This window comes from Stomoxys calcitrans, chromosome 3 (genome assembly GCF_963082655.1).
Source record: "Stomoxys calcitrans chromosome 3, idStoCalc2.1, whole genome shotgun sequence".
Lineage (NCBI taxonomy): Eukaryota > Metazoa > Arthropoda > Insecta > Diptera > Muscidae > Stomoxys > Stomoxys calcitrans.
In genome coordinates this window covers 9,742,207-9,769,621 of record NC_081554.1, presented here as the reverse complement: position 1 = coordinate 9,769,621, position 27,415 = coordinate 9,742,207, and the positions used below count along the sequence as shown (strand labels likewise).

The 27,415-nt window shown below is 40.8% G+C and overlaps 1 protein-coding gene across 1 annotated transcript in view; it reads left to right on the top strand.

The window, feature by feature from the left end:
- Positions 1–27,095, top strand: part of LOC131995996 (tetra-peptide repeat homeobox protein 1-like) — a gene marked incomplete at its 3' end in the record, with an annotated part of 42,356 nt that extends 15,261 nt beyond the window's left edge. The window contains exons 2-3 of the mRNA XM_059365397.1: positions 26,359–26,801; positions 27,018–27,095. Of these exons, the coding sequence (XP_059221380.1) occupies positions 26,359–26,801; positions 27,018–27,095 (521 nt within the window). The remainder of the gene's footprint in view (positions 1–26,358; positions 26,802–27,017) is intronic.
- Positions 27,096–27,415: the final 320 nt, after the last annotated feature.

The window sequence follows — 27,415 nt, the reverse complement described above, 5'->3', positions numbered from 1 at the left end:
GATTAAAAGTCCATGTAATGCAGGGTTGCCACACTGTCAGGACTAAAATTTTTTAACAAAATAATTTTTAAACCGCTATAACTTTAATACAAATATATGAAGACGCCCAACAGAATTTCATAAATTTTAAAACTTAATATCACAAAATTTACAAAAAATTCATAAAAAAATTAAAAAAAAAAACAAGTAAAAAGGCGTTAAGATCGGCAGGGCCGAACTTTGGATACCCACGTCTGGTATATATGTAAACTACCATTCGTCATAATCTGGTGGAAAAATGCATAATTTATGTCCCCATAGCAGCTATATCGAAATATAGTACGTTTTGGACCAAATTCGACACGGACATTGAGTGGTCATATAAGTACAAGTCATTCTTCAATTTCGTAGAACAAAATATTGGTCACTTTGGGAGCTATATCCAAATATAGACCGATCTGAACCATATACGACACGGATGTCGAAAAGCCTAATATAAGTCACTGTGTCAAATTTCAGCGGAATCGATTTATAAATGCATCTTTTAGAGGGCCAAGACTTAAATCCGGAAATCCGGAAATCGGTCTATATGGCAGCTACATTCAAATATGATGTAGAGGGATGTCGAAGAGCCTAACAAAACTCATGATTTTCCAAATTTCGGCGACATCGGACAATAAATGCGCCTTTTATGGCCACAAAACCTTAAATCGAGGGGTCGGTCTATATGGCATCTATGGTTGCCCAAAAAGTAATTGCGGATTTTTTAAAAGAAAGTAAATGCATTTTTAATAAAACTTAGAATGAACTTTAATCAAATATACCTTTTTTATTCTTAAGCAAGCTAAAAGTAACAGCTGATAACTGACAGAAGAAAGAATGCAATTACAGAGTCACAAGCTGTGAAAAAATTTGTCAACGCCGACTATATGAAAAATCCGCAATTACTTTTGGGGCAACCCAATATATACTTATCTGGACCGATCTGAGCCAAATTGAAGAAAGATGTCGAAGGACCCAATACAACTCACTGTACCAAATTGCGGCGACATCGGATAATAAATGCGCTTTTTATGACCGCAAAACCTAAAACCGAGAGATAGGTCTATATGGCAGCTATATCCGAATCTGAACCGATCTGTGCCATAATGCAGAAGTATGTCAACGGGCTTAACTTAACTCTTCGTCCCAAATTTCGGCGATATCGGGCTATAAATGCGCTTTTTTTAGGCCTAAGACCCTAAATCGGAGGATCGGTCTATATGGCAGCTATATCCAAATCTGGACCGATCTGGGCCAAATTGACTAAGGATGTCGAAGGGCATAAGATAACTCACTGTCCCGAATTTCAGCAAAATCGGATAATAAATGTGGCTTTTATTGGCCTAAGACCCTAAATCGGCGGATCGTTCAATATGGGGGCTATATCAAGATATAGGCCGATACAGCCCATCTTCGAACTTGACCTGCTTATGGATAAAAAAAGAATCAGTGCAAAGTTTCAGCTTAATATCTCTGTTTTTAAAGTCTGTAGCGTGATTTCAACAGACAAACGGACAGACGGACGGACAGACGGACGAACAGACGGACCGAAAGACGGACGGACAGACGGACGGACAGACAGACAGACAGACGAACGGACAGATGGACAGATAGACGGACGGAGCGACGGACGGACATGGCTAGATCGTCTTAGATTTTTATGCTGATCAAGAATATATCTACTTTATAGGGTCGGAAATGGATATTTCGATGTGTTGCAAACGGAATGACAAAATGAATACACCCCCATCCTTCGGTGGTGGGAAGAAAAAATTAAGAAAAAATTTTAATTTTTAACCGTTTATGGTAATGATAGCTTAATCCGAACCCAATGTTGATGAAATTCGCAAGAAATTTCGACAATCGAAATGAGCGATATGTGCCAAATTTCCTAACGACCGGTTAATAAATGACCAAGTTATTCCAATATTATTCAAAATTGGAGATTATATATACAGTAGCTATATCTAAATCTGAACCGATTTCGACTCATTTCTTTGATTTCAATAGACTTTGTCTCTAGGCCAAAAAACTAGTCTGTGCCAAGACTGAAGATGATGGAATGAAAATTGTGATCTTAACTTTGTACATCAATTTAAGTGAGAGAGAGAGAGAGACAGACATACCGACGGACAGACATGCAGATATAGAAAGACAATCATATATGCGGATAGCCGATCGTACAGACACATGGTCTTTTGTACTCCATATGTCCTTTTGAGGAGTTTTTGGGCGTGTTGGTAACTCCAAGGCACTTGGTTCCAAAATTATATATCAGATTTGTACTCTATTTATAAATACTTGTAATTTGACATCAGTGTTTCTATACCCTCCACCATAGAATGGGTGTATACTAATTTCGTTATTCCGTTTGTAATACATTGAAATATTGATCTGCAACCTCATAAAGTATATTCTTGATCGTCCTGACATTCTGAGTCGATTAAGCCATGTCCGTCCGTCGGTTTGTCCATCTTTAGAAAGCACGCTAACTTTTGAAGTTAGAGTGCTAGGGGCTTGAAATTTTGCACGAATACTTTTTATTAGTGTAGTGTAGGCCCATTTACAATCGGTTGGTATTGTAAATGGACCAAATCGGTCCATGTTTTGATATAGCTGCCATATAAACTGATCTTGGGTCCTGACTTCTTGAGCCACTGGAGGGCGCAATTCTCGTCCAATTTGACTGAAATTTTGTACATGGTGTTTTGGTATCACTTTCAATAATTGCTCTAAGTATGGTTAAAATCGGTCCATGTTTTGATATATCTGCCATATATACCGATCTTGGGTCTTGACGACTTCTTGAGCCTCTAGAGGACGCTATTCTTGTCCGATTTGACTGAAATTTTGCACGTGGTGCTTTGGTATCACTTCTAACAACTGCGCTAAGTATGGTTCAAATCGGTCCATGTTTTGATATAGCTGCCATATAAACCGATCTTGGGTCTTGACTTCTTGAGCTTCTAGAGGGCGCAATTCCTATCTGATTTGGCTGTAATTTTTCATGACGTATTTTATTCTTACTTTCAACAATTGTGTCAAATGGGTTCATAACCTGATATAGCTGCCATATAAACCGATCTGGGATCTTGACTTCTTGAGCCTCTAGAGGGCGCAATTATTATCCGATTTGCCTGAAAATTTGTACCACGGATCCTCTCATGACCATCAACATACGTGTTTATTATGGCCTGAATCGGTCTATAGCCTGATACAGCTCCCATATAAATCGATCTCTTTATTTTACTTCTTGAGCCCCCCGAGGGCGTAATTCTTATTCGAATTGGCTGACATTTTACACAGGTTTCCAACATATAATTTAATTGTGGTCCAAATCGGACCATATCTTGATATCGCTCTAATAGCAGAGTTAATCTTTTCTTATATCCATTTTTGCCTAAGAAGAGATGCCGGGAAAAGAAATCGACAAATGCGATCCATGGTGGAGGGTATATAAGATTCGGCCCGGCTGAACTTAGCACGCTTTTACTTGTTATAGTTCGAACTGCATGCCGCAGAGCGACACCTTTTAGGAGAGAAGTTTTTACATGGCAAAGTACCTCATGAATGTCGTCAGAATGAGGAGGGCATAACCATAACCTCTGAGAATTTTTTTTCTGATGTTCTTTCCAGGATTTGAACTCAGGTGTTCAAGGTCATAGGCTGATGAGCTAACGTCTGCACTGCGTTCACCTCATAGCACTTGTCTTTGGGCTTAACAAATGCGACAGGCGGACAAGCGGTACAGGAAGTATATGAGGAAAGACAGACATGATTAAGCCAAATTGGGACAAAAGTCTGAGTTAAACCGTACATTTTAGCACAGCAGCAGTAGTGGCGCAGACTACAGTTGTATTTACTTTGCTTAGATATTTCATGCTATGGCTATGCTATTTTGGTTCAAAACAACTACCAAACTGTGATAATAGAGAATTTTGTTCAACCTGCCCAAGAATTTAATGTCTCTATGAAATCATAAAAAATCATCATGAAATGCAATCATCACTACTATGTAACAATAACTGAAACATATTATCCATGCATTCCTCCATTGCATTTACAAACTTTTTACAGGTTTTAGTTGATTTAATAAATTTTAAATTCTAATTGAAACTGTAGTGTGTTTTGTTTTTTGTAACATCTCCAACCAGAACCCTGAATTCCAGATATGCTAAGAGTACAGTCTTCAGTTTGCTGTTTCGTGTTGTGTTGATTCTGTTGCCAAAGGAAAGTACTTTTAATTTGTTTACTTGCGTGGTGATTTTTTCCGCTACATTTTCTTTTGCCACTCATTTAACATGAAATTGCTTCTGCCAAAAAACCAAACCAAACCAAAAAAAAAAACGAAAAAAATGTGAAAGCAAGGGAGTGAGAGCAGAAAATCCACAAACAGAAAAAAAACGCCATCGCTTAGGTAGAAAATGTAAAATTCATCTAACACCAAACAAATTGATATTTTTCCATTCTGCTTTCCATGCAGAGGAATAAAGAAAACGCTAACACTGCCGCCCTTTTTGAGGAAGAAGTCTTCGCTGGTAATGAAGACTCTTTCCTTCACAGTGTAGCTCTGCTTTTTCCTTACTTCCTCAAATGCCTTTTGCGTGGGTAAAGTTTTCTTTAATGCAAAATATTTTTTCTTCTTATTTCTTGCCCTCAAATGATAGAAGAAAAACATCCCTCTTTGAACTGTCTAGAATGGCTGGATGTGGATGGAACATACCGCAGCGATTCTTGAAAATTGAGTATTCCAGGGGACAGAGTCAGTTTGTTAGCAATTGATCCTTAGCGTAAATAAATTACATCGAATGCAAACAAACAGACGGCAAAAAAACCACATAAAGACTTATAACCATTAGAGTGTCCCAAATTTTTGCGCTTTTGATCCCAATAACGAAAATACGAAATATTATGGAGATCGGTTAACGATAACCAGTACCGCCACAAAGTCCAAAGTTGTATGTAATGTTTTCTAAGGAAACCAGTTGAGTATTTTTGGTCCTTGCATGAAATTGGTCAACCAAGTACAAATTTATATGGAATTTATTACAAAAACACAAACAGTACCCTACACCACTACTGTGGCTGTGATAAAATGTATAGTTCGACTCAGATTTTGTTGCTGATTCGGCTTAACCATGTCCGTCTGTCCGCATATCTATGCTGATAGTCCGCATATCCTTCCTGTGCTGATAGAATTTACCCCCACCGAAGGAAGAGGGTATATTCAGTTTGTCATTCCGTTTGCAACAAATCGAAATTGTCGTAAAAATCAAAGACGATCTAGCCATGTCCGATCGTCCGACGGTCTGTCTGTCCGTTAATCTGTTGAAATCACGTTAAAGTTCGGCCGGGCCGAATCTTATATACCCTCCACCATGGATCGCATTTGTCGAGTTCCTTTCCCGGCATTTTTTCTTAGGCAAAAAAAAAGGATAAAAGAAAAGATTTGCTCTGCTATTAGAACGATATCAAGATAAGGTCCGGTTCGGACCATACATATGTGGGTGACCTGTGTAAAATGTCAGCTAATTGGAATCAGAATTGAGCCCCTTGGGGGCTCAAGAAGTAAAATAGAAAGATCGATTTATATGTTAGCTGTATCAGGCTAAAGACCAATTCAGACCATAATAAACACGAATGTTGATGGTCATGAGGGGATACGTCGTACAAAATTTCAGGCTGTAGAAGCCACAATTTTAGTCCGATCCTTACAAAATTAGGCACCAAGTATTGACGTCCCAATATGTGTGCAAAATTTCATCGAAACCAGTTCAGACTTAGATATAGCTCCCATATATATCTTTCATCCGATATGCTCTCTTAAAGCTGTAGGAGCCACAATTTTGATGCGATCTATACCAAATTTTGCACGAAGTGTTTTCTGTAACGTCCCAATATGTGTGCAAAATTTCATCTAAATCGGTTCAGATTTACATATAGCTCCCATATATAACTTTCGTCTGATTTGACCTATTAAGGCTGTATAAGGCACAATTTAGGTCTGATCTTTACAAAATTTGTCACAAAATGCTTTTTGTGACGTCCCAATATGTGTGCAAAGTTTCATCATAATCGGATCAGATTTATATATAGCTCCCATATATATCTTTCATCCGATATGGTCTTTTAAGGCTGCAGCAGGCACAATTTTAGTCCGATATTCACACAATTCGGTATTGGGTATTTTATTTAAGGTCTACATATGTGTGAAAAATTTCATCAAAATCGGTTCAGGTTTAGATATAACTCCCATGTATATCTTTCATCCGATATGGCTTTTTAAGGCTGTAGAAGCCACAATTTTAGTCCGATCTTTACAAAATTTGGCATGGGCCGTTTTATTGAACGTCCTCATATGTGTGCAAAGTTTCATCATAATCGGATCAGATTTAGATATAGCTCCCATATATATTTTTCATCCGATATGGCCTTTTAAGGCTGTAGATGCCACAATTTTGGTCCGATCTTTTCGAAATTTGGCGTGGGTCTTTTTATTCAAAGTCCTCATATGTGTGCAAACTTCCATAAAAATCGGTCCAGATGTACATATAGCTCCCATATATATTTTTCATCCGATATTGCCTTTTAAGGCTTTTGAAGCCACAATTTTGGTCCGATCTTTACAAAATTTGGCATGGAGCGTTTCATTCAAAGTCCTCATATGTATGCAAAGTTCCATAAAAATCGGTCCAGATTCAGATATAGCTTCCATATATACTTTTCATCCGATATGGCCTTTTAAGGCTTTAGAAACAACAATTTTGGTCCAATCTTTCCAAAATTTGGCATGCGCCGTTTTATTCAACGTCCTCATATGTATGTAAAGTTCCATAAAAATCGGTCCAGATTTACATATATCTCCCATGTATATTTTTCATCCGATATGGCCTTTTATGGCTTTAGAAACCACAATTTTGGTCTGATCTCTACAAAATCGGATCTGACAAAATTTGGATTGGTGGTGTAGGGTATTATGTAGTTGGCGCCGCCCGAATTTTGCCTTTCCTTACTGGTTTTCTGATGTTCTCGTTAGGATTTGAACCCAGGAGTTCCAAACAATTTGCCCCTGTTCCTTAATGGATGGGTTCATGGGCAAATTTGTAATTTGCATTTAGTCTCGGCAATATTGCCTAACGGATGATTACTTTGAGTTGCAGTCTTGTGCAGTTCTCTAATAGGTAGTACCCATTCCGAGATACAGATATTCTTCTTTTAGGAACATTTTCATACTTTCCTGACCTAACCAATGTTATCATTATGTTTTGCTACTTTTATGTATGCCCAACTTTCTCATACCCCAAATTTTTAAAATTTCCAAAATGTAGCAAACAAAATGACTGCTAGAATGTACCACTCAAGCCCTATGATGCTGGGTATAAAAATTGGTTCATTCTCTAACAAAATTCAATGGCATCAAAGAAAATTATATTGGAATTTCTGTAACAATGTTGATTTACATTTCCCCGGTATCTCCTAGCTTCTGTTTCCACTTCTTATATTGCCTTGAAATTTTGCAACTTGCCAACTCCTTTGGCATGGCGTGCGTGCTTGCTGGTGTCAGTGAATGAAGGTTTGTAAAGCGTAAAAGTGAGAGGTTCTATTTTTTCCAGATTGCTTGGATCAATCCGCTTTTCATGATGGGTAACTGAAATAACTTCTGGTGATTGGCATGGTGGTAAGGGCTGGAGTGAGGATAACAGCAGCAGCAGCAGCAACAGCAACATTGGCTTAACATCATTGCTCCGTGTCACAAATAAATGGGAACAAATTTAATGAAACACTCATTTGATACGGTGGTCATGGTGGGGCTCTTGGCCCCATGAATCTGGCAGCTCTGCAGTTGAAACGGGAGAAGAGGAAGCCGAAATAAATGATGATATTCTGATTTGTTTATTATTTGACAATTCCAATGCAAATGTTTCGTTGTTGGTATTATTGTTGTTGCCGTTGCTGTAATTCAAAGAATACCAATGCCAGAATCTCGCAATGGATGAATGAGCAAAATGAGTGATTTTAACACAGCAAAAGGACCAGAGAAGAGAAACGCTAGACGTAGTGAAGTGACTATTTTGCCAGATAGCAAGACATGGAAATGTAGCATATCGCGCTCTGGCAAGATGAGATACGTGAAATGATTCGAAAGAGAAGAAAATCTTCTTCGGAGGTCTGTTGCTGCAATTCATTGGCAGCCACAGAGTGGTGAGGGATCGAACGAACGATTGAATTGTCTGTGTGTGTGTGTATGTGTGTATGCTGGTAGCAATGTCGATGTGTTTGCTCTGCTTTTAATTTACCTTTTAATTGTAATTGTGTAAATATTTATTAAGCGACTGGTTTTTGCTGAAACATAGATTACAGCAAGTGTCTTCTGTAATTATTTGGTGCAGTGGAATTGAATTGGGTAGGGAATATAAATATATTTGAGAGAGGTATGGAATTGTATATTTTTTGGTGAAAATTAAAATTGCAATGTTAAATTGGTTAATACTAATACTCACTTGAATCGAATTTGAAAATAAAATTATAATTGGAGGGCGCTCCTCACTTTTAGCTCTTAAAAGAGACTAATATCGGTTTCTTCTTCGTCTGAAGTGCTGACTACTCTGCTGGATAGGCTCCCCAGAATCTACATTAAATTCAAATTCATCAAAGTCTGTTTTTTATGTGGGTATTCCCCAAGAGGAAACAAGAACGAATAGACCAATGAATAGAGATGGGCGATGGGTAAATACCCAAAAGGTATTTACCCCGTAAATTCGGTAAATACCCCGGTATTTACCCATATATACCCAAAAGCTGGGTATTTATAATTTTCCAGTTATCTTGGGTGTAAAAAGATATTCCAAACATTTGTTTTTGATTTCCTATTCTTTGTTTATAAACCTGATTTTCTGATCTCATAAACTCGGATTTATAATTAGCCGCTATATCGATAAATCTCTAGATTTAAAGTCTTGAGGCAACAAATTGGTATTTTTTCATTCGATTTCGATAAAATTTGGCACAGAGAGTTTTGGTAGACCTCTAGACAATTTTGTTGAATATCGTGCAGATGGGACCATACATGGACAAAAATGATATCTGATGATGATGATGGTGTCATAGCATTGACGTTCCGGAAGATAGCTTTCATTTCCTCTGCCAATGTCCAGCTTTACTTGGATATTTCTTTACGAAGGCCACCGTGGTGCAGAGGTTAGCATGTCCGCCTATGATGCCGAACGCCTGGGTTCAAATCCTGGTGTGAACATTTGAAAAATGTTCAGCATGGGTTATCCCCTTACTAATAATGGCTACATATGTGAGGAATCCTGCCATGTTAAAACTTCTCTACTAAGTGTGGCTTGCGGCGAGCTGTTCGAACTCGGCATAAAAAAGAGGCGCTTATGACTGAGCTCAAGCTTTAATCGGACTGCACTCATTGGTATGAGAGAAGTTCTTGTTCTTTTTCTTCTTTCAGGCGCTAGAGGAGCTAAGAGGGATAAGTCTAGGACTACTCAAGGACTACTTGTTGGCGTCCAAATGGTATGAGAAAGTGCGTTGACGTACCGTCTTAAGTAGAGGAGATGGAATTCAATGTAAAATCTGCGGCTGACGGAGAGAGAAGTTTTAGAAACCACAATGGGCCCTATAGGGCCCCAGCAATTATCAAGACAATGATTTGTCATCATACTCTCAAATCTAACCTAACCATCTACAAAGAATATATGAATGCCTTCCCCAATACCATTTTAATTGACCTAGGGAATTGTGACAAGTTAGGAAGTGGAAATATCTTTGGCCCAAATGAAAAGAGGGTTGAGGCCAACAGATTTGGTGGCCGCAAATAAGAGCACTAAATTTTAAGATTGAAATATTTACTAGGCCACGTGGGTTTCTGCTGATCAAATGACAAAAAAATTGGATTAAACACGTTGTTATTCATCCAGCGGGTAAATATCAATTCGGATACCAAAACACCATGTGTAAAATTTCAGTCAAATCGGACGAGAATTGCGCCCTCTAGAGGTTCAAGAAGTCAAGACCCAAGATCGGTTTATATGGCAGCTATATCAAAATATGGACCGATTTGAACCATACTTGGCGCAGTTGTTGGAAGTGATACCAAAACGCCACGCGCAAAATTTAATCTGTCTCTCAGACCCATATCAAAGACCTTTTATGCGAGTCCCTGCCATCGCCGATCAACTCCATCACTCTCCTCTGAACCCGGCCAAGAAGTTCCAAGGAGAACTTTGGAGGTAACGCCCATAGATGGAGTATATTCCATCTTAGGCCTGATGTACAATAGTTTGTTTAAATATTGATAAGATCAGGGGAAGTGAAATACTTTTTACACCGCTTATGAAGAACAGAGTCTTGTGGTACATCTGCGGTCAGTTAGTATTCAATGGATGAGAACCCATCTATAATAACTCGTATAGAGCGATCTCGAAGAAAGTTCGATATCAATCGAACCAAGTCATTACCCATACCATAGACGACTAGCTTAGACAAATAAGTGCTGCTATGGATAGTATTTGATTCAGGTGCCGTGAACTCTTACACAGCGAAATCAGGCAATAAATCCACTTTACATGGTATTAAGACCCTCAATTGGAAGATCGGAGTTTATGTACGATATAGATAATAAAGATCGATTGGGATAATTTTCAGTTTGGATATTGGGAGGCGTAAAATAACTCACTGTTCCCAATTTCAGCGAAATCGGTTAACAAATGCAGCAGTTATGGTTTTAAGTTCCTAATTGGGCAGATCAGTCTATGTGGCAGCTATGTCGGATTATATATTCGATATAGGTAATAAAATCAGATCGGGAAAATTTTCAGTTTGGATATCGTGAGGCTTAAAATAACTCACTGTTCCCAATTTCAGCGAAATCGGTTAATAAATGCTGCAGTTGCTAAAGTCCCTAATTTGGCAGATCGGTCTATATGGCAGCTATGTAGGATTATAGTCCATTTTCGGTTTAAACAACAGGAGGCCTAATCCAAACTCACTGTTCCAAATTCTGGTAATAAATGAGATTTTCATGGGTTAAAGATCCTAAATCCCCAGATCGGTCTATATAACAGCTATATCCAAATATAGTCGCATCTAGATCAAGCTCGGTACAAATTTCAACCAAATCGGGCAAATAATGCGCTATTTATGGGCTTATGACCTTAAATCAAGAGATTGGAATATATGACCGCTATATCCACATATAGACCGATATGGGTTATGTTGGGCACAAATGTGGAAGGGCCTATCATTAGGTCTTGTATCAAATTTCAGCTATATATGGGAATAATTGGGCTTTAATGGCCCTGAGTCCTTAAATCGGCAGATCGATCTACATGAAGCCAATATCAAAATATAGTTCGATGTAGCCCATCTTTGAAATTAACCTGCCTATATACAACAAAAGATTCCATGCAAAATTCCAGCACAAAAGACCGAAGGACAGACGGGCCAAACAAGACAGTACTAGGAGTGTTTGAGAGAAAGAATCTTCCGAAAATTTAAGGAACCCATATTCGTTGAAATAGAATATCGTTGTCGCATGAACGACGAGTTGCATGAGCTGTAAGTTATTGTTTTATGTAATGAAATACAACAATTGCCACATTCATCTTGTCAGCATGAGTGAAGAACCCTAGCTAATGGTACTTGAAAATTAAACTGATGGTAAACGCAATGGGTCATGACCAAAAATCCTTGGAAAGACCTATTGGATAAAGTCATTTAGAAATAAGATATCAATACTTGGAGAAAGAGGGCAAAAGATTTCGGCTTTTGGAAATTTATTCTTTATGAGAGCCAACAGGTCCAACGAAGATCCATGGTATACAAAATTTTGGTCTCCATGAAACCTGACTCCATTTTGACTTGTTTTATTGGAAAATCAGCTTCCTTTTTCTTTCATTTACAGCACAATTGGTTTCCCATTATTTGTAGCTCTACCGTTGGCCATTAATTTGCGCCTACGCCAACGAATTCGTTAAGTGATGCACGCTCCACACAAATAAAAAACGAACACCCATTGCAAAATTCCAAATAAAGGCTATTATTAACTTCACAAATACAAACGAGAAAATGCCAGGCAAGGAAAGCACTGCAAAACGTTTTTAAAGTCAATTATACAGTGAGATTTTTGTTGTTTTTTTTGTTTTTATTATGAAAAACCATTTAAGCTGTGATTGCCTTTGAAGGGAAATGAGTGAGTGAATGACAGACAGGTCGAAATGCGAGCGTATTGCGGTGATGGCATGTCCTTGCAGCGACATTTTCTTTATTTTTAGTCGTCTCTTTTTGGTGATGTGCGATTTTCTTTTCGACTTGACGTTGTTTGTCCCTCGCGTATTTCTTGTCTTGCGTGTCCTCTGTGGTGGCATTTGTTTGCAGTCAATAAAAAGAAAAATTGTTTTCTCTCTCTCTATCTCTTCTATTTGATGAGGTTTTATTGCACAACATGTTTAAGACATTTGCGTATGGGTGTGTGCATGTGTGTGTGTGTTGGTGTAGGAGTACTTTATTTGTACATGTGCGTGCTTAAGAAATATAAATAAAAACACTTATGAATGACAATCTGAGGATGAAAAAATAAAAGGAAGACAACACATCAACTGAAATTTCAAAATTTATATTTAAACTGTGGGGGCTTTGTAAAAACTTCTGATTATGTTATTTGGTTTTAACGCGAATTTAATTCTCAAGTTTTAAACAACAACACCACTACTGTGGTACGTACAGAGTATTATGACTTAGTGAGTTTGTTTGTAACAACCAGAAGGAAGAGAAATAGGCCCATTGATAAGTATACCGATCGACTCAGAATCGCTTTCTGATTCGATTTAGCTATGTCCGTCCGTTTGTCTGTCCGTCTGTCCATGTTAATTTTTGTACAAAGTACAGGCCGGAGTTTTAATCCCATCGTCTTCAAATTTGGTACAGGCATGTTTTTCGGCCTAGAGACGAAGCCTATTGAAATTGGAAAAAATCGGTTCAGATCTGGATATAGCTCCATACATATGTTCGTCCGATTTTCAGAAATAATGCAATAAAATGGTCATTTGTTAATTGATTCTATCGAAATTTGGCAGGAAGGATTTTTTTACGACTCTCGACATTATTGTTTAATTTTATGGATAACGGTTCAGATTTATATATAGCTCTCAAATATATATATATCGCCCGATTTTCACTCCTAGAGCCACTGCAAGCACATTTATGGACCAATCTTGCCAAAATATTGCACAACGCTTTCCTCGATAACTACCACAATATAAATAGAGTTTGGTCAAAATCGGTTCAAATTTATATATAGCTCCCATATATATGTTCGTCCGATTTGCAGTAATATTGCAATGAAATGATCCTTCGTTAACCAATTCTGTCGAAATTTTGCAGGAAGGATTTTTGCTTGACTATCAACATTATAGGTGGATTTCAAGTAAATCGGTTCATTTAAATGTATCGTGCGATTTTAACTTCTAGTGTCACAGCAAGCGCATTTTTCTTTCCTCGACGACTGCCACTGTATCTGAGGAGTCTGCTCGAAATCGGTTCAGATTTAGGCATAGCTCTTATATATATGTTCGTCCGATTTTGAGAAATATTGCAAAAAAATGCCCATTTGTTAACCAATTTTGTCGAAATTTTGCAGGAAGGATTTCTTATGACTCTCGACATTACTGGTGAATTTAACATGGAGGGTGGCGGTTGATTATGTGCGGACTGACACATTTATGCAATCCTTAGATCAGTACCTGGTGGACCGGGTCCTTAGAGACTAGATAAACCATATGCTAAAGAATCGGTGGATAAATTGCGGGACCGATGACATAGATATAAGGGAGAAAGTGACACAGGTTACGCCACAGGGGGGCATTTTATCGCCACTTCTTTGGGTGACCACCAATATTAAACAGTCTGCTATGCAGACGATGTTATAATACTTCTTAGACGTAAAGATCCGAACCAGCTATGCGGAAGGGCCTAAAGGATCTTGCATATGGGATATCCGTCCGTCCTCCCGTCCGTCCTCCCGTCCGTCCTCCCGTCCGTCCTCCCGTCCGTCCTCCCGTCCGTCCTCCCGTCCGTCCTCCCGTCCGTCCTCCCGTCCGTCCTCCCGTCCGTCCTCCCGTCCGTCCTCCCGTCCGTCCTCCCGTCCGTCCTCCCGTCCGTCCTCCCGTCCGTCCTCCCGTCCGTCCTACCGTCCGTCCTCCCGTCCGTCCTCCCGTCCGTCCTCCCGTCCGTCCTCCCGTCCGTCCTCCCGTCCGTCCTCCCGTCCGTCCTCCCGTCCGTCCTCCCGTCCGTCCTCCCGTCCGTCCTCCCGTCCGTCCTCCCGTCCGTCCTCCCGTCCGTCCTCCCGTCCGTCCTCCCGTCCGTCCTCCCGTCCGTCCTCCCGTCCGTCCTCCCGTCCGTCCTCCCGTCCGTCCTCCCGTCCGTCCTCCCGTCCGTCCTCCCGTCCGTCCTCCCGTCCGTCCTCCCGTCCGTCCTCCCGTCCGTCCTCCCGTCCGTCCTCCCGTCCGTCCTCCCGTCCGTCCTCCCGTCCGTCCTCCCGTCCGTCCTCCCGTCCGTCCTCCCGTCCGTCCTCCCGTCCGTCCTCCCGTCCGTCCTCCCGTCCGTCCTCCCGTCCGTCCTCCCGTCCGTCCTCCCGTCCGTCCTCCCGTCCGTCCTCCCGTCCGTCCTCCCGTCCGTCCTCCCGTCCGTCCTCCCGTCCGTCCTCCCGTCCGTCCTCCCGTCCGTCCTCCCGTCCGTCCTCCCGTCCGTCCTCCCGTCCGTCCTCCCGTCCGTCCTCCCGTCCGTCCTCCCGTCCGTCCTCCCGTCCGTCCTCCCGTCCGTCCTCCCGTCCGTCCTCCCGTCCGTCCTCCCGTCCGTCCTCCCGTCCGTCCTCCCGTCCGTCCTCCCGTCCGTCCTCCCGTCCGTCCTCCCGTCCGTCCTCCCGTCCGTCCTCCCGTCCGTCCTCCCGTCCGTCCTCCCGTCCGTCCTCCCGTCCGTCCTCCCGTCCATTGTCACTGTCTGTCTATTTCGTTCTCCACCTATCATCAAGACGCTCACAAAGAAGAGGCTTGAACCGTCTATGACCCCAATCCGTCAGCTCAGAAGCGGTGAGCTAATCCTAATGGCTCCTGGTAGTACTTTGGTTTCCTTTCCATTGCGCCACTATTTCATCACTATATCATCTTTTATCAGTCGAATGATTATGCCAAAGCCATTTTTTGCTTTGGCAGTTTTTCAACTTTCAGCTAGCCTCTCATTCAGTGCAGTTAATCTGGCGACAAGTTAGTCTCCGACAAACCACAAATCCACAGAAAACTTTATGTCTTTTACCACGGCAACTATCCCAAACCATCGCACTTCATGTAAGCCGGTAATGTGGGCCTTGAACCTGTGTTGTTTATCGACCACTGCATGTATAGCACCTTTTCTCTTTTGGGGACCTTTCCCAGGACCCTATTTTTCATATTTGTACTCTGCTTCAAAAGAACTTTCGTTTGAATCCGATCGGTCTACATGAGCGTCTGAAGAGTTTTTGACGGTTCAAATCTGTCAGCATATTCGTTTGGGGGAGGTTTTGGGTTTGGCGTTCCTCAGGTTGTTTGCCCCCACATTCAAATAGTAATACATAATGCCCTGCAGCACATTAAAGCTTGGGATGTGTGTGCAATATCAAAAAGTTCCCTCAAATTGTTATTATTCTACTGGGACGTTCTATTTAAAGACTTTTATTGATGTAAAAAGAAAGTGATACCATACAGAGTCTATACACCCGCACATTGGTATGTCTGCCCATAGGTAATACATGTGTCTGTAGCTTTAGCTAACAAGTTGTAGGGACATATTGCAATATGTTTGACTTAATGGAAATTTGGCATAATACGAACAACAACAACAACAACAACAACAACACATAGTATATCACAAAGAACATATAGAGCAGACCGGCAAGTGCTAAGAATTGTATACAAATAGTGTGTGTACTTAACACATAAACATTCATAAATCAATGGGTTGTGGGTGGGCAAGTGGGCAAGTGGGGATGTGAGTGTGTATGAGGTGTGTTTTTGCAGGATATCCATACTCATGATTTGTTGTTGTTTTCTTTTTATCCCCAAAAGAAGTGTGCATGAATACATTGAGTATTCACACTTTTAACATCTCCAGTTACTCATGTTTCTCTTTGATGGCTGTTGTTGTTGCCATTTTTCTTAAAACCTTTCTTTTTTTTGGGTTGTTTCTAATGGAACCTCTTTTTTTTGTGTTGAGTGGCCAAGTGTGAGTTGAAGCTTTCATGTGCATGTTTTCTAGATGCTTTACCTTTTGTTTGCATGTGTGTGTTGTGTTTTTATTGTTGCTACGTGAGAATTGTATTCGAGGAGTTCGTTGGTTCGTTCGTTCGTTCGTTTGTTGGTTGCCTTTCAGACAAATTGAACGAGATTTATTGGAGTTGTTAAGTTAAGTATTTCTGTTATGGCTGGGACCTGCTAACACAATTTATTGTGATTTTTTTTTTGTTGGGGTTGGGTCTGGTTTGGCTCCCTGGTACCCTAATCACTCGCTTGCTGGGCTTATGCTCCCTTTTTTTCTAATACTGGGAGTTGTACCTTTTTGTAGCGTTCATCTTAAAAAGTGCAGTATTTCTCTTTGTCGTTTGGTTTGTTGCATTTTAGGATGGAATGAAAAATATTCCTAAGGGTAAGGGGAGGACGTCCGAAAGGATAGAGAATAGATAGAAGTAGATTGATTGAAAGGTGTATAATCTCCCAGGAACTCAAAAAGGTGACAATTTTGAAGGACATTTGGGAATCTGAAATGTACTCCAGTTCTCTTCGGGCTAGAAAACGAGATTTTTTTGTTTTGTTTTGCGGGTTAGAATGGGAATATGCTTTAAGGATCTAACGATTACGTCTATCGTCATATGCCAGGTTCCGTAAAATTGGCGGTACCGGCTAAAATGACACTCTATATCACCTAGGAATACACGACTTCTGAATTTCATCGAAATCGGTTCAGATTTAGATGTAGGTCCCATGTAAAGGGTGATTTTTTTGAGGTTAGGATTTTCATGCATTAGTATTTGACAGATCACGTGGGATTTCAGACATGGTGTCAAAGAGAAAGATGCTCAGTATGCTTTGACATTTCATCATGAATAGACTTACTAACGAGCAACGCTTGCAAATCATTGAATTTTATTACCAAAATCAGTGTTCGGTTCGAAATGTGTTCATTCACCGTAACGTTGCGTCCAACAGCATCTTTGAAAAAATACGGTCCAATGATTCCACCAGCGTACAAACCACACCAAACAGTGCATTTTTCGGGATGCATGGGCAGTTCTTGAACGGCTTCTGGTTGCTCTTCACTCCAAATGCGGCAATTTTGCTTATTTACGTAGCCATTCAACCAGAAATGAGCCTCATCGCTGAACAAAATTTGTCAAAATTTGAACACATTTCGAACCGAACACTGATTTTGGTAATAAAATTCAATGATTTGCAAGCGTTGCTCGTTAGTAAGTCTATTCATGAGGAAATGTCAAAGCATACTGAGCATCTTTCTCTTTGACACCATGTCTGAAATCCCACGTGATCTGTCAAATACTAATGCATGAAAATCCTAACCTCAAAAAAATCACCCTTTATATGGGAGTTTCATATAAATGAGAGCTATATCTAAATCTGAATCCATTTCCATGAAATTCAACAGTAGTGTTGGGAGTCATAAGAGAATCGTTCGTGCCAAACTTCGTGAGAATGATCAAATGATCAAGTTATTGGCATATAGTCCAAATCGGATGAACCTATATATGGGAGCTATATGCAGATCATACCCATTTTTTTGGAATTTACCAGTAGTGTCGGAAGTCATAAGGAAATCTCTCGTGCATGAGAATCCGTAAACCCACGACAATATTATTACAATCGGAAGAACCCTGAGAAAGTTGGGCTGAGCTGATTTATTAATTTGTAGCTCTTAAAATTATGTCTGTCCCAAAATTTTCTCACGGGGTAAAAAGGGGTTCAAAATTAGGGAAAAAAAATTTTAATATTTTTTAAATTTTTTTTTATACCCACCGAGGGGTGTATACCAATCTAGTCATTCCGTTTGTAACACCTCGAAATATTGATCTATGAACCCATAAAGAATATATATTCTTGATCGTCTCGGCATTCTGAGTCAATCTAGACATGTGCGTTCGCCTGTCTCTCGAAATTACGATAACGGTCGGCTGGTCGGTTAAGCTAGCCGTTTGAAATTTTGCACAGGGACTTCTTATCGATGTAGGTCATTGGGAATTACAAATGCGCCATTATGGTTAAGATTTGGCTGAAATTGGCACAAGGACTTTCAACATCAATGCCAAATATGATCCGAATACGTCTACAAACTAATGTAGTTTCTAAACAAACCGATACTCGGATTTGACATCTTGAGCCTCTGTTTTCATCCGATTTGTCTGCAAGTTGGCACAACGACTTTGGTTCTTACTTCCAACATCAGTGCCGGGTATGATCCGAATCAGACTGCAAACCGATCCCCGGATTTGAATCTTTCAGCATCTAGAAGCCTCAATTTTCATCTAATTTGGCTGAAATTCGGCATCTAGACTTCGGCTATGACTTCCAACATCCATGCCAAGTTTGTTCCGAATCGGCCAAAGAACTTATATACCCTTTATATAGTCCTATTCTCGGATCCGGATCCGAGACGGTCAATATACTTGTACTAGATAAACATGCCCTCTTCGCTGCGCCATATTTAAAATACTAGGAAAAAATTGTTTGAATATTTTTATTCTGCTTTTTAACATCGTCAAAGGCGATGGATGTATTTCGCTTGTACAGTATTTTAATACCAAATGGCTCTATTTGAATCCCTTATGGTACTAATTGGTCTAACAGCTCGGGCGAAGGATTTTTTTCCTTTAATGTTGGATGTTAGATGGACATACCTTTAAACTGATTGTGGATATTTTGGGGGATAATTTGAATTCCCATTCCCCAGGATTGGTGTATTAGCTATTTGCGGGATTTTGGAAGAAGGGCAACGCCAAAGATATTGGCTCTCAGATTGGGCTTAATCCCATATTTCCATGGTCGTTAAAAATGCCCTGTTTGGTAAATAAAAATTTCCGTATTATTGGAATTTTTGGGGGTGGGTAGCCACACAGCACCTGGCCCTAAAAGTAGATAAAAAATTTGTGCTCTACTCTAAAATACCTTTCGTTAGAGCCCCATAGTGTATTGGGGGGTTTTAGGATGTGGTGGACCCCCAGAGGCTTGGCCCTGCAAATAGATGTCAAATTCGTACTCTACTCGCCATGGCCAGGATATAAGTTTTGCTTGAGGGGTGTTTTAGGGGTGAGGGGGACCCAGGAGATGTAGTGCCGAAACTAGGTATCAATTTCGTATTCTACTCCTAAGTACCTTTCATTTGAGCCCCATATTGCCTTGGGCGGTAAATATGTCCTAATTGCGGGTGTTTTGTGGGGGCGGATTGGCCCTCCAAACACTTGGCCCCACAATTGGATATCAGATTCATTTTCTATTCTCATGTACCATTCATTGGAGTCCCATATTGTGCTGATTGGTCTATATTGCTATTTGGCGGGTTAGGGGTGGGGCGGCGCCCATGGGCACCGCACTCCGGATTTGGGTACCAAATTTTTATACCTACCACCATAGGATGCGGGTATACTAACCTAGTCATTCCGTTTGTAACACCTCGAAATATTCATATTCATCGTCTCGACATTCTGAGTCGATCTACACGAACGCGTAAAGCTAGCTACTTGAAAATTTGCACAGATACTTCTTATTGATTTAGGTCATTGGAGATTGCAATTGGCTCATATTGGTTCAGATATAGATATAGCTCCCATATAAACCGATCTCCTGATTTGACTTCTTGAGTCCTTGGAAGCCGAAATGTTTGTTCGATTTGGCTGAAATTTTTAAGGTAGTGTTCAGTTAGACCTTCAAAATCTGTGGCAAGTACGGTTTGAATCGCTCTATAACCTGACATAGCTCCCATATAAAACGATCTCCTTATTTGACTTCTTGAGCCCTTGGGAGCCACAGTTTTTGTCCGATTTGGCTGAAATTTTGCACATAGTGCTTTCTTATGACTTTCAACAACTGTGTCAAGTACGGTCTAAAGCAGTCTATAACCTGATGTAGTTACCATATAAACCGATCTCCCGATTTGACTTCTTGAGCCCTTACAACCCGCAATTTTTACCGATTTGGCTGAAATTTTGCATGTGGTGTTCTGTGACGACTTTCCACAACTGTGCCAAATCAGTCTATAACCTGATATAGTTTCCATATAAACCGGTCTCTCGATTATCCTGGTTTAACTGAAGTTTGGTATATAGAAAAAAATTATGCCCTTCAACTAAATTTAGTTTGTATAATTTTTTGGCAGAATCCATGGTGGTGGGTTCCCATGATTCAGCACGTCTCAACTCAGCACTCTTTTACTTGTTTACTATTTATACCCTACATCACCACTGTGGTACAAGATATTATTAGTTTGAGCATTGTTTGAAAAGCAAAGATGGAGAAGAGCTAGACCGAATGATAAGTATCCGATCGACTCACTATCACTCGTCTCAAAAGAGAAAACAAACAAAAATTTTCAAATTTAATGATCTTCGCCCTAACAGGCAAAGAACTTGAAAATGAACAAATCCTTTATTGACTTTCTCATAGAGTAGGATACTTAAAAGTCGCTTCGAACCTCGTGTTTTGAATCCCTACCTTTTCCGTTTTTTCGTTTTTTTTTTTTTCATTCAGTTTAGGGGATTTCCGGATTCAAAAGACACGAACTCCCCATATCCTAATAAAAATGCTTGCCAATATGTTTGGCTATGTGTATTAGCCAAATAGACATAAACATCCATATGAGTATGTGTGAGACATGATTTAAAAACAACAACAAAAAAAATGGTGAGGGAGAAAAAGAGAATGAGGGAACGTAGAAAAAAATCACTTACACGTAATGATTCTTGTTATTTTTATGTTGTTATATTTTTCTATAAATTGCCTTTGATTTATATGGGCTCGTACAACGAGATGAATGCCTTATAATCGGGGTTTTCGCTTGGAAATTAGAGGATAAAAACAAATTTTGACTTCGTCAAGACAGGCAATTTGGCAATGATGCGGAAGACAGGTTTTAATTGTGCACCAGAGAAGCATACAACGAAGATGAATTTGAAATTGAATTAAATTTCAATTTAAATGATATTTTTTTATATGCTATAATTTTTGAAATTTGTTTCACATTAGGAGTTTATAAGACACTTAAAATATCCATAATGTGCTGAATAGGCAGTTTAAAATCAAATATGATGTATGGTTCAGTATACATTTTTCCCAAAAACAAAATTTCAATGACAATTTCCCAAAGATAAAAGTTCAATAAAGTTTTTCTTAAATACATAATTTAAATGAAATTTTGCCCAAAAACAAAATTTTTGAGAAATTTGCACTAAAGACTAAAATTTTTAAAATTTTCCTTAAAAATATAAATTTACCTATACAAGATATCAATGCACTTTTGACTTACGACAAAATTTAAATGAAATTTTCCTTAAGACAAATTTAAATGAAATTTTTCTAAAGTTTTCCTTAGAGATAAAATTTCAATTAATTTTTCTTCAAATAAAAAATTTCAATGAAATATTCACTAATTAGAAAACTAATTTATAAAACCTTTCCTAAACACAAAATTTTAACGCAATTTTCTCCAAATTAAATTTCAACGAAGTTTTTCCTAAACAAGTATTGGTTGCCCAAAAAGTAATTGCGGATTTTTCATATAGTCGGCGTTGACAAATTTTTTTACAGCTTGTGACTCTGTAATTGCATTCTTTCTTCTGTCAGTTATCAGCTGCTACATTTAGATTGCTTTAGAAAAAAGTGTAAAAAAATATATTTGATTAAAGTTCATGCTAAGTTTTATTAAAAATTTATTTACTTTCTTTTAAAAAAATCCGCAATTACTTTTTGGGCAACCCAATATTTATTAAAATTTTGTCCTGAAGAAAAATCTTCTAGGAAAATTTCGCCATGGACAAAATTTTAATTTAAAGAATTTAAAGAAGTAATAAAAAGTGCTCAGACGTAAACGACGTCATTCGGATATATTTAAAACAGTGTCGATTGCATGGCAACAAGCGAAAAGATAGTCTGGGGGTTAATTCAGTTAACCTTTTATGTCAAAAGGACCGGATGGCATACTGCTGTGTTACATAAGACAGGGCCGTGTGCCATACGACTCCTTAAGGTCATGCTTTTGTTTTGGGAGCTTTAGTGTAGTTTTCATCCCAAAGGCGGCCAACTTGAACCACATCCTGCTCGAAGACCACAGGCCAATTTATATCTCATCCAGTGGACCCGGTCCTTAGAGACAGGATAAACCATATGCTAAGGAGCAGGTGGATATATTGTGTGTCCTATGGCATAAATATAAGGGAGAAAGTGGCACAAGGCATGCCACAGGGGGGCATATTATCGCCACTCCTGTGGGTGACCACCTCAAATTACCTATTACGGATGCTGAGCATTTCCTTTGTCATTGGCCGACTTTCGCGTCGAACAGATACCGGCACTTAGGTGGGGACACTATACGAGACATGAACCAACTTAGGTGAGTGGTAAGGAAAACAATCAAAGATTTTGTAAGTAGCACGGAATTCCTAACTTAGATTTTCTTTTTCGAGGTTACTTTTTTGATATTTAGAGCACACAACAAGCCGATTACTGGCTTAGATGTATGCCCATAGTGGCATGGGGCGGATTAGTATCTGCACCCTCTTTTCAATATAACCTAACCCAAAATAAATGCGATTCTCATTATCCTCCAAAGGAGGAGAAGGTGAAGGTCGTAGTCTATGCGTATTACGACGTCATGACTGTGGGATAAACCCCAGAAGGGCTGAACTGGCAATTTTACTACGTAACGAAGGATTGGGAATTTGCGAAATCGTAGATAGGACTCTGGGGGATGGACTAAGCATCCCCCAGAAAAGTTTACTCCTCCCCACAAGAATTTTAAAAATGTCTTTGTTTTCGACAAAGTTTGCAAATTTAATTCCTATTCAAAGGTTTTTAGCATCCACATAAAGCTGGGCTGGGTTCGCTTATTTCTTTCGTGATTATTGAACAGAAACTGAGCTTTAAAAGGAACGTCAACGGAATGCACTCAAATCCTGTTGCATCTCGTTAGGGAGGAGTTGGGGGCTTATGTCGGGCATGAGGCTCTGGCCAGCTGGGCCTTCAACAGGATGATCAGGAAGGTACAGGGTAGAGCTACAGAACTGATCTTAGGGGTAAAGAGGAGAGCCCTGAGATAGGCGCTGAATGCCATATTCAATCCAATTTTATGGAAATTTTATGTTGGTAAAATGGTTGGTAAGAATGAAGGGGTTAGGTATGTAATTTAGCTCCGGGCGGACTCTGCTCTCAGTAGAACGATTCGTAGGATGATCCATAGGATGATCGAAATACTTCGGCAATTTTGATCTTTGGCGCAAGAACAAGTACCCCGAAAGACATGCTGCCAGGTCATACTCATGGTCCGTGCATATTTATGTCGGTTGTGGCTGTACTTCAGATCGGGCTAAGACTGAGGAAGTCAGGAACCCGGTATTCCCCTAACTTTAGGTATTCTTTGGATCCCTGGGGTCTGAAAAGAGGGGTATGCAGCGCGATAGATTATCGCGATCTTAAAGACACTGGGGCCACTGTCGCATAGTGGGAGGAACGGGGTAGAGATATATCTTTGAAATTTTAAATGGTCTGAGTTGAGGTCTTATCGAGATCGTGTGCAAAATTTCATGGTCCGGGCGCCTCTCGGTAGGCCCCTAGAATTGGTAACATCGGCATTTCGAAAAATTGTTCGGGTTGCCAAATCTTCAGTTGTGGTCCGATTTTAAAAATATTGAAAAAAACCCTTGAGTTCAGAAAATTCCAAAGCCTAGATCTCCCAATTGGGCAAATGTTTTTTTTAGGTAAGGTTGCTCCAACGTCTCATCATCTTCCCCGCATGTCCTACACATGCATAACATAACATTTTACATAAGTAAGCTTGTAGTCCTATGTGTCCCGTTATGATACCAATAGTCTTCTGACGATCTGGATCCCCCATAGGATTTTCGCTGTCCTACCGACCGTTTCGCTGTTCCACAATGTTGCATGAGCATTCGTCGCCAACTCCCTTAACTCGGGCTGCGTCGACCCGAAAGGCTTCGGGTTAACCAAGTTTATTGACAGCACTTCTCTGGCCTTCACTGCCATATTGTCTGCCCTTTCTATCCCCCTTACTCCGGAATGGCTCGGCACCTCCTGGTTGTTATTGTTTTTAAACATGTTTACTGTCCTTAAAGATGTTCATACTCGACGTCCCCGCGTTAGTACCACACCACCTCACGCATTCTGTGATCGCTCGGATCTCCGCCTGCTGGACCATATTATGTTCAGGCAGACTAAAACAGATCTCAGTCCCTGGGTTCTCAATGTAAACCACCAGGCCCACTCTGTCCTCTAGCTTTGATCCATCCGTGTAATATGATCTTCCAGATGACAATACTAGGGTTCCGTCAATCCAAGACTGTGCCGATGGCAGCAGTGCCTCGCACTAGACTTCAAGGTTCATCTAAGGTATCCGATCGGAAACCTCTTCCCTTCCTGGTTTTTTTACTCCACATGTCCCTTAACCCAATCAAAAAACTTTTCCACCTTACAATATTTGTAGGCTCCACAGCAACTTTACAAAAAAAATTCCGATTTCCAAACCATTTTTGCCCGAGAGATGTATTTTGGGAATGTTTTTCAAGACCCACAAAAACACGTTCTTTTCTAGGCTGTATTCCTGCCATCCCATACTTAAGCGACTACAAATTCCATCTACCTAATAGTTGCTTACCCTTGTGTAAATATCATAATGCTTTTATTTACCATACGAATAATAAAATAATTTCTATATATTTTCCCAAGAAATAAGTTTGAAAACCTTCTGCGCCTTTCTCAATCATCAATGTCATAAAAATATTGGATTGCTTGTGTTTAGACTTTGCTTTACCTTTTTGAAAGCCCTAGCAAATCAAATGAAAGCAATTTTAAAACAAGTCTAGAATTGCTTTGAATTTTATTTTTTTTTTGTTTAAATTTATTTGTATGCAATGCAATCATCTCTAGGAATGCAGAATGATTTACCATAGAATATCTGAAGGATTTGCCCCAGGGTGAAAAGGAGCCAAGTGAGCCATACATGCATTGGCATTTATTGTAAAAAAAAAAAAACAAATTCTCTCGCAAGACAACATGGCAAGCATTGCCTGGCAAAATATAAGTAAACAAATGAATAAATATAACAAAGTAAAAGAAATCCATTGTTGCGTATGAATATATAAATTTCACAATCAAAAGGATTTATACTGACACAAATCCAAATTCTGAGTGAAATCCTTAAAGATAGGTTGGGCAGGAGTTAACTTTACATCACCAACCGCTCAGCACCTTGGCTAAAGTGTTGGCAAAACTGCACATGCAAATGCATTGGAATGCCATTGTCATGGCTCTGACAGTGTCACAGTGAGGAATATAAGTGAGGACATGATATGGATCCTATTGCAGGATACTGAAAATACGTAAACTCAAAGACTTTCAGATAAGGACATGAAGGTTCATAATTTTTTGCAGGGAAGGTTGGAAAATGTTAATTTGCCCATAAATCCCATGGCAGTGAGTGCTGTCCGATTCAATTTTAAGTTCAATAATAAGGGGTCTCCTTTTTATAACCGAGTCTGAACGGTGTGCCGTTGTGAGGCACCTCTTTGGGTAGAAGTTGTGGTAAAGTACCTCACAAATGTTTAAGAGGAGGGGAAAATCACCGCTAAAAAATTTGTTCTGATGTTCTCGCTAGGATTCGTATCCAGGCGTTCAGCGTCGTAGGCGACCATGCAAGCCTCTTTGCTAGGGCGGCCTCCAAGGAAGGTTGGGAGTAAAGTTTGAAGCTAAATTCTTAAAAATACGTACCTCATACTTGGCGGTAAACTTATATGGGCCTGTTCCGAAATGTGATCCGAAAAAAGCAAATAGTAAAATCTATATCATCTTAGACTGTGATTATACTCCCATCCACTCACCCATCCACTCACTCATCCATCCACCCATCCACTCAACCATCCACTCACCCAACCACTCATTCAACCACTCACACACCCATCCACCCACCAATCCACTCATCCTTCCACTCCTCCTACCACTTCCCTTCTACTTCCCTTTCCATTCACCCTTCCACTAACCCTGCCAATCCCCATTCCACTCCCTCTAGCACTCCCCCTTCCTCTCGCCCTTTTCCTCCTCCATCCACTTACTCTCCCTTTCCTTCTTCCACTATCCCTTCCACACCTTCTACCACTCACGCAACCACTCACGCAACCACTCACGCAACCACTCACCCAACCACTAACCCAACAACTCACCCAACCACTCACCCAACCACTCACCCAACCACTCACCCAACCACTCATCGAACCACTCACCCAACCACTCACCCAACCACTCACCCAACCACTCACCCAACCACTCACCCAACCACTCACCCATTCACTCACCCATTCACTCACCCACCCACTCACCCAACCACTCACCCATTCACTCACCCATTCACTCACCATTCCACTCCCCCTTCCACTTCCCCTTCCACTCCCCCTTCCACTCCCCCTTCCACTCCCCCTTCCACTCCCCCTTCCACTCCCCCTTCCACTCCCCCTTCCACTCCCCCTTCCACTCCCCCTTCCACTCCCCCTTCCACTCCCCCTTCCACTCCCCCTTCCACTCCCCCTTCCACTCCCCCTTCCACTCCCCCTTCCACTCCCCCTTCCACTCCCCCTTCCACTCCCCCTTCCACTCCCCCTTCCACTCCCCCTTCCACTCCCCCTTCCACTCCCCCTTCCACTCCCCCTTCCACTCCCCCTTCCACTCCCCCTTCCACTCCCCCTTCCACTCCCCCTTCCACTCCCCCTTCCACTCCCCCTTCCACTCCCCCTTCCACTCCCCCTTCCACTCCCCCTTCCACTCCCCCTTCCACTCCCCCTTCCACTCCCCCTTCCACTCCGCCTCCCACTCCTCCTCCCAATCCGCCTCCCACTCCGCCTCCCACTCCGCCTCCCACTCCGCCTCCCACTCCGCCTCCCACTCCGCCTCCCACTCCGCCTCCCACTCCGCCTCCCACTCCGCCTCCCACTCCGCCTCCCACTCCGCCTCCCACACCGCATTCCATTCTCCTTCCCCTTCTATTCCGCCTCCCACTCCGCCTCCCACTCCGCGTCAACATATTTTCCCACTCCTTATTCCACACCCGCTCCCACTCCTACAACCACTTACCC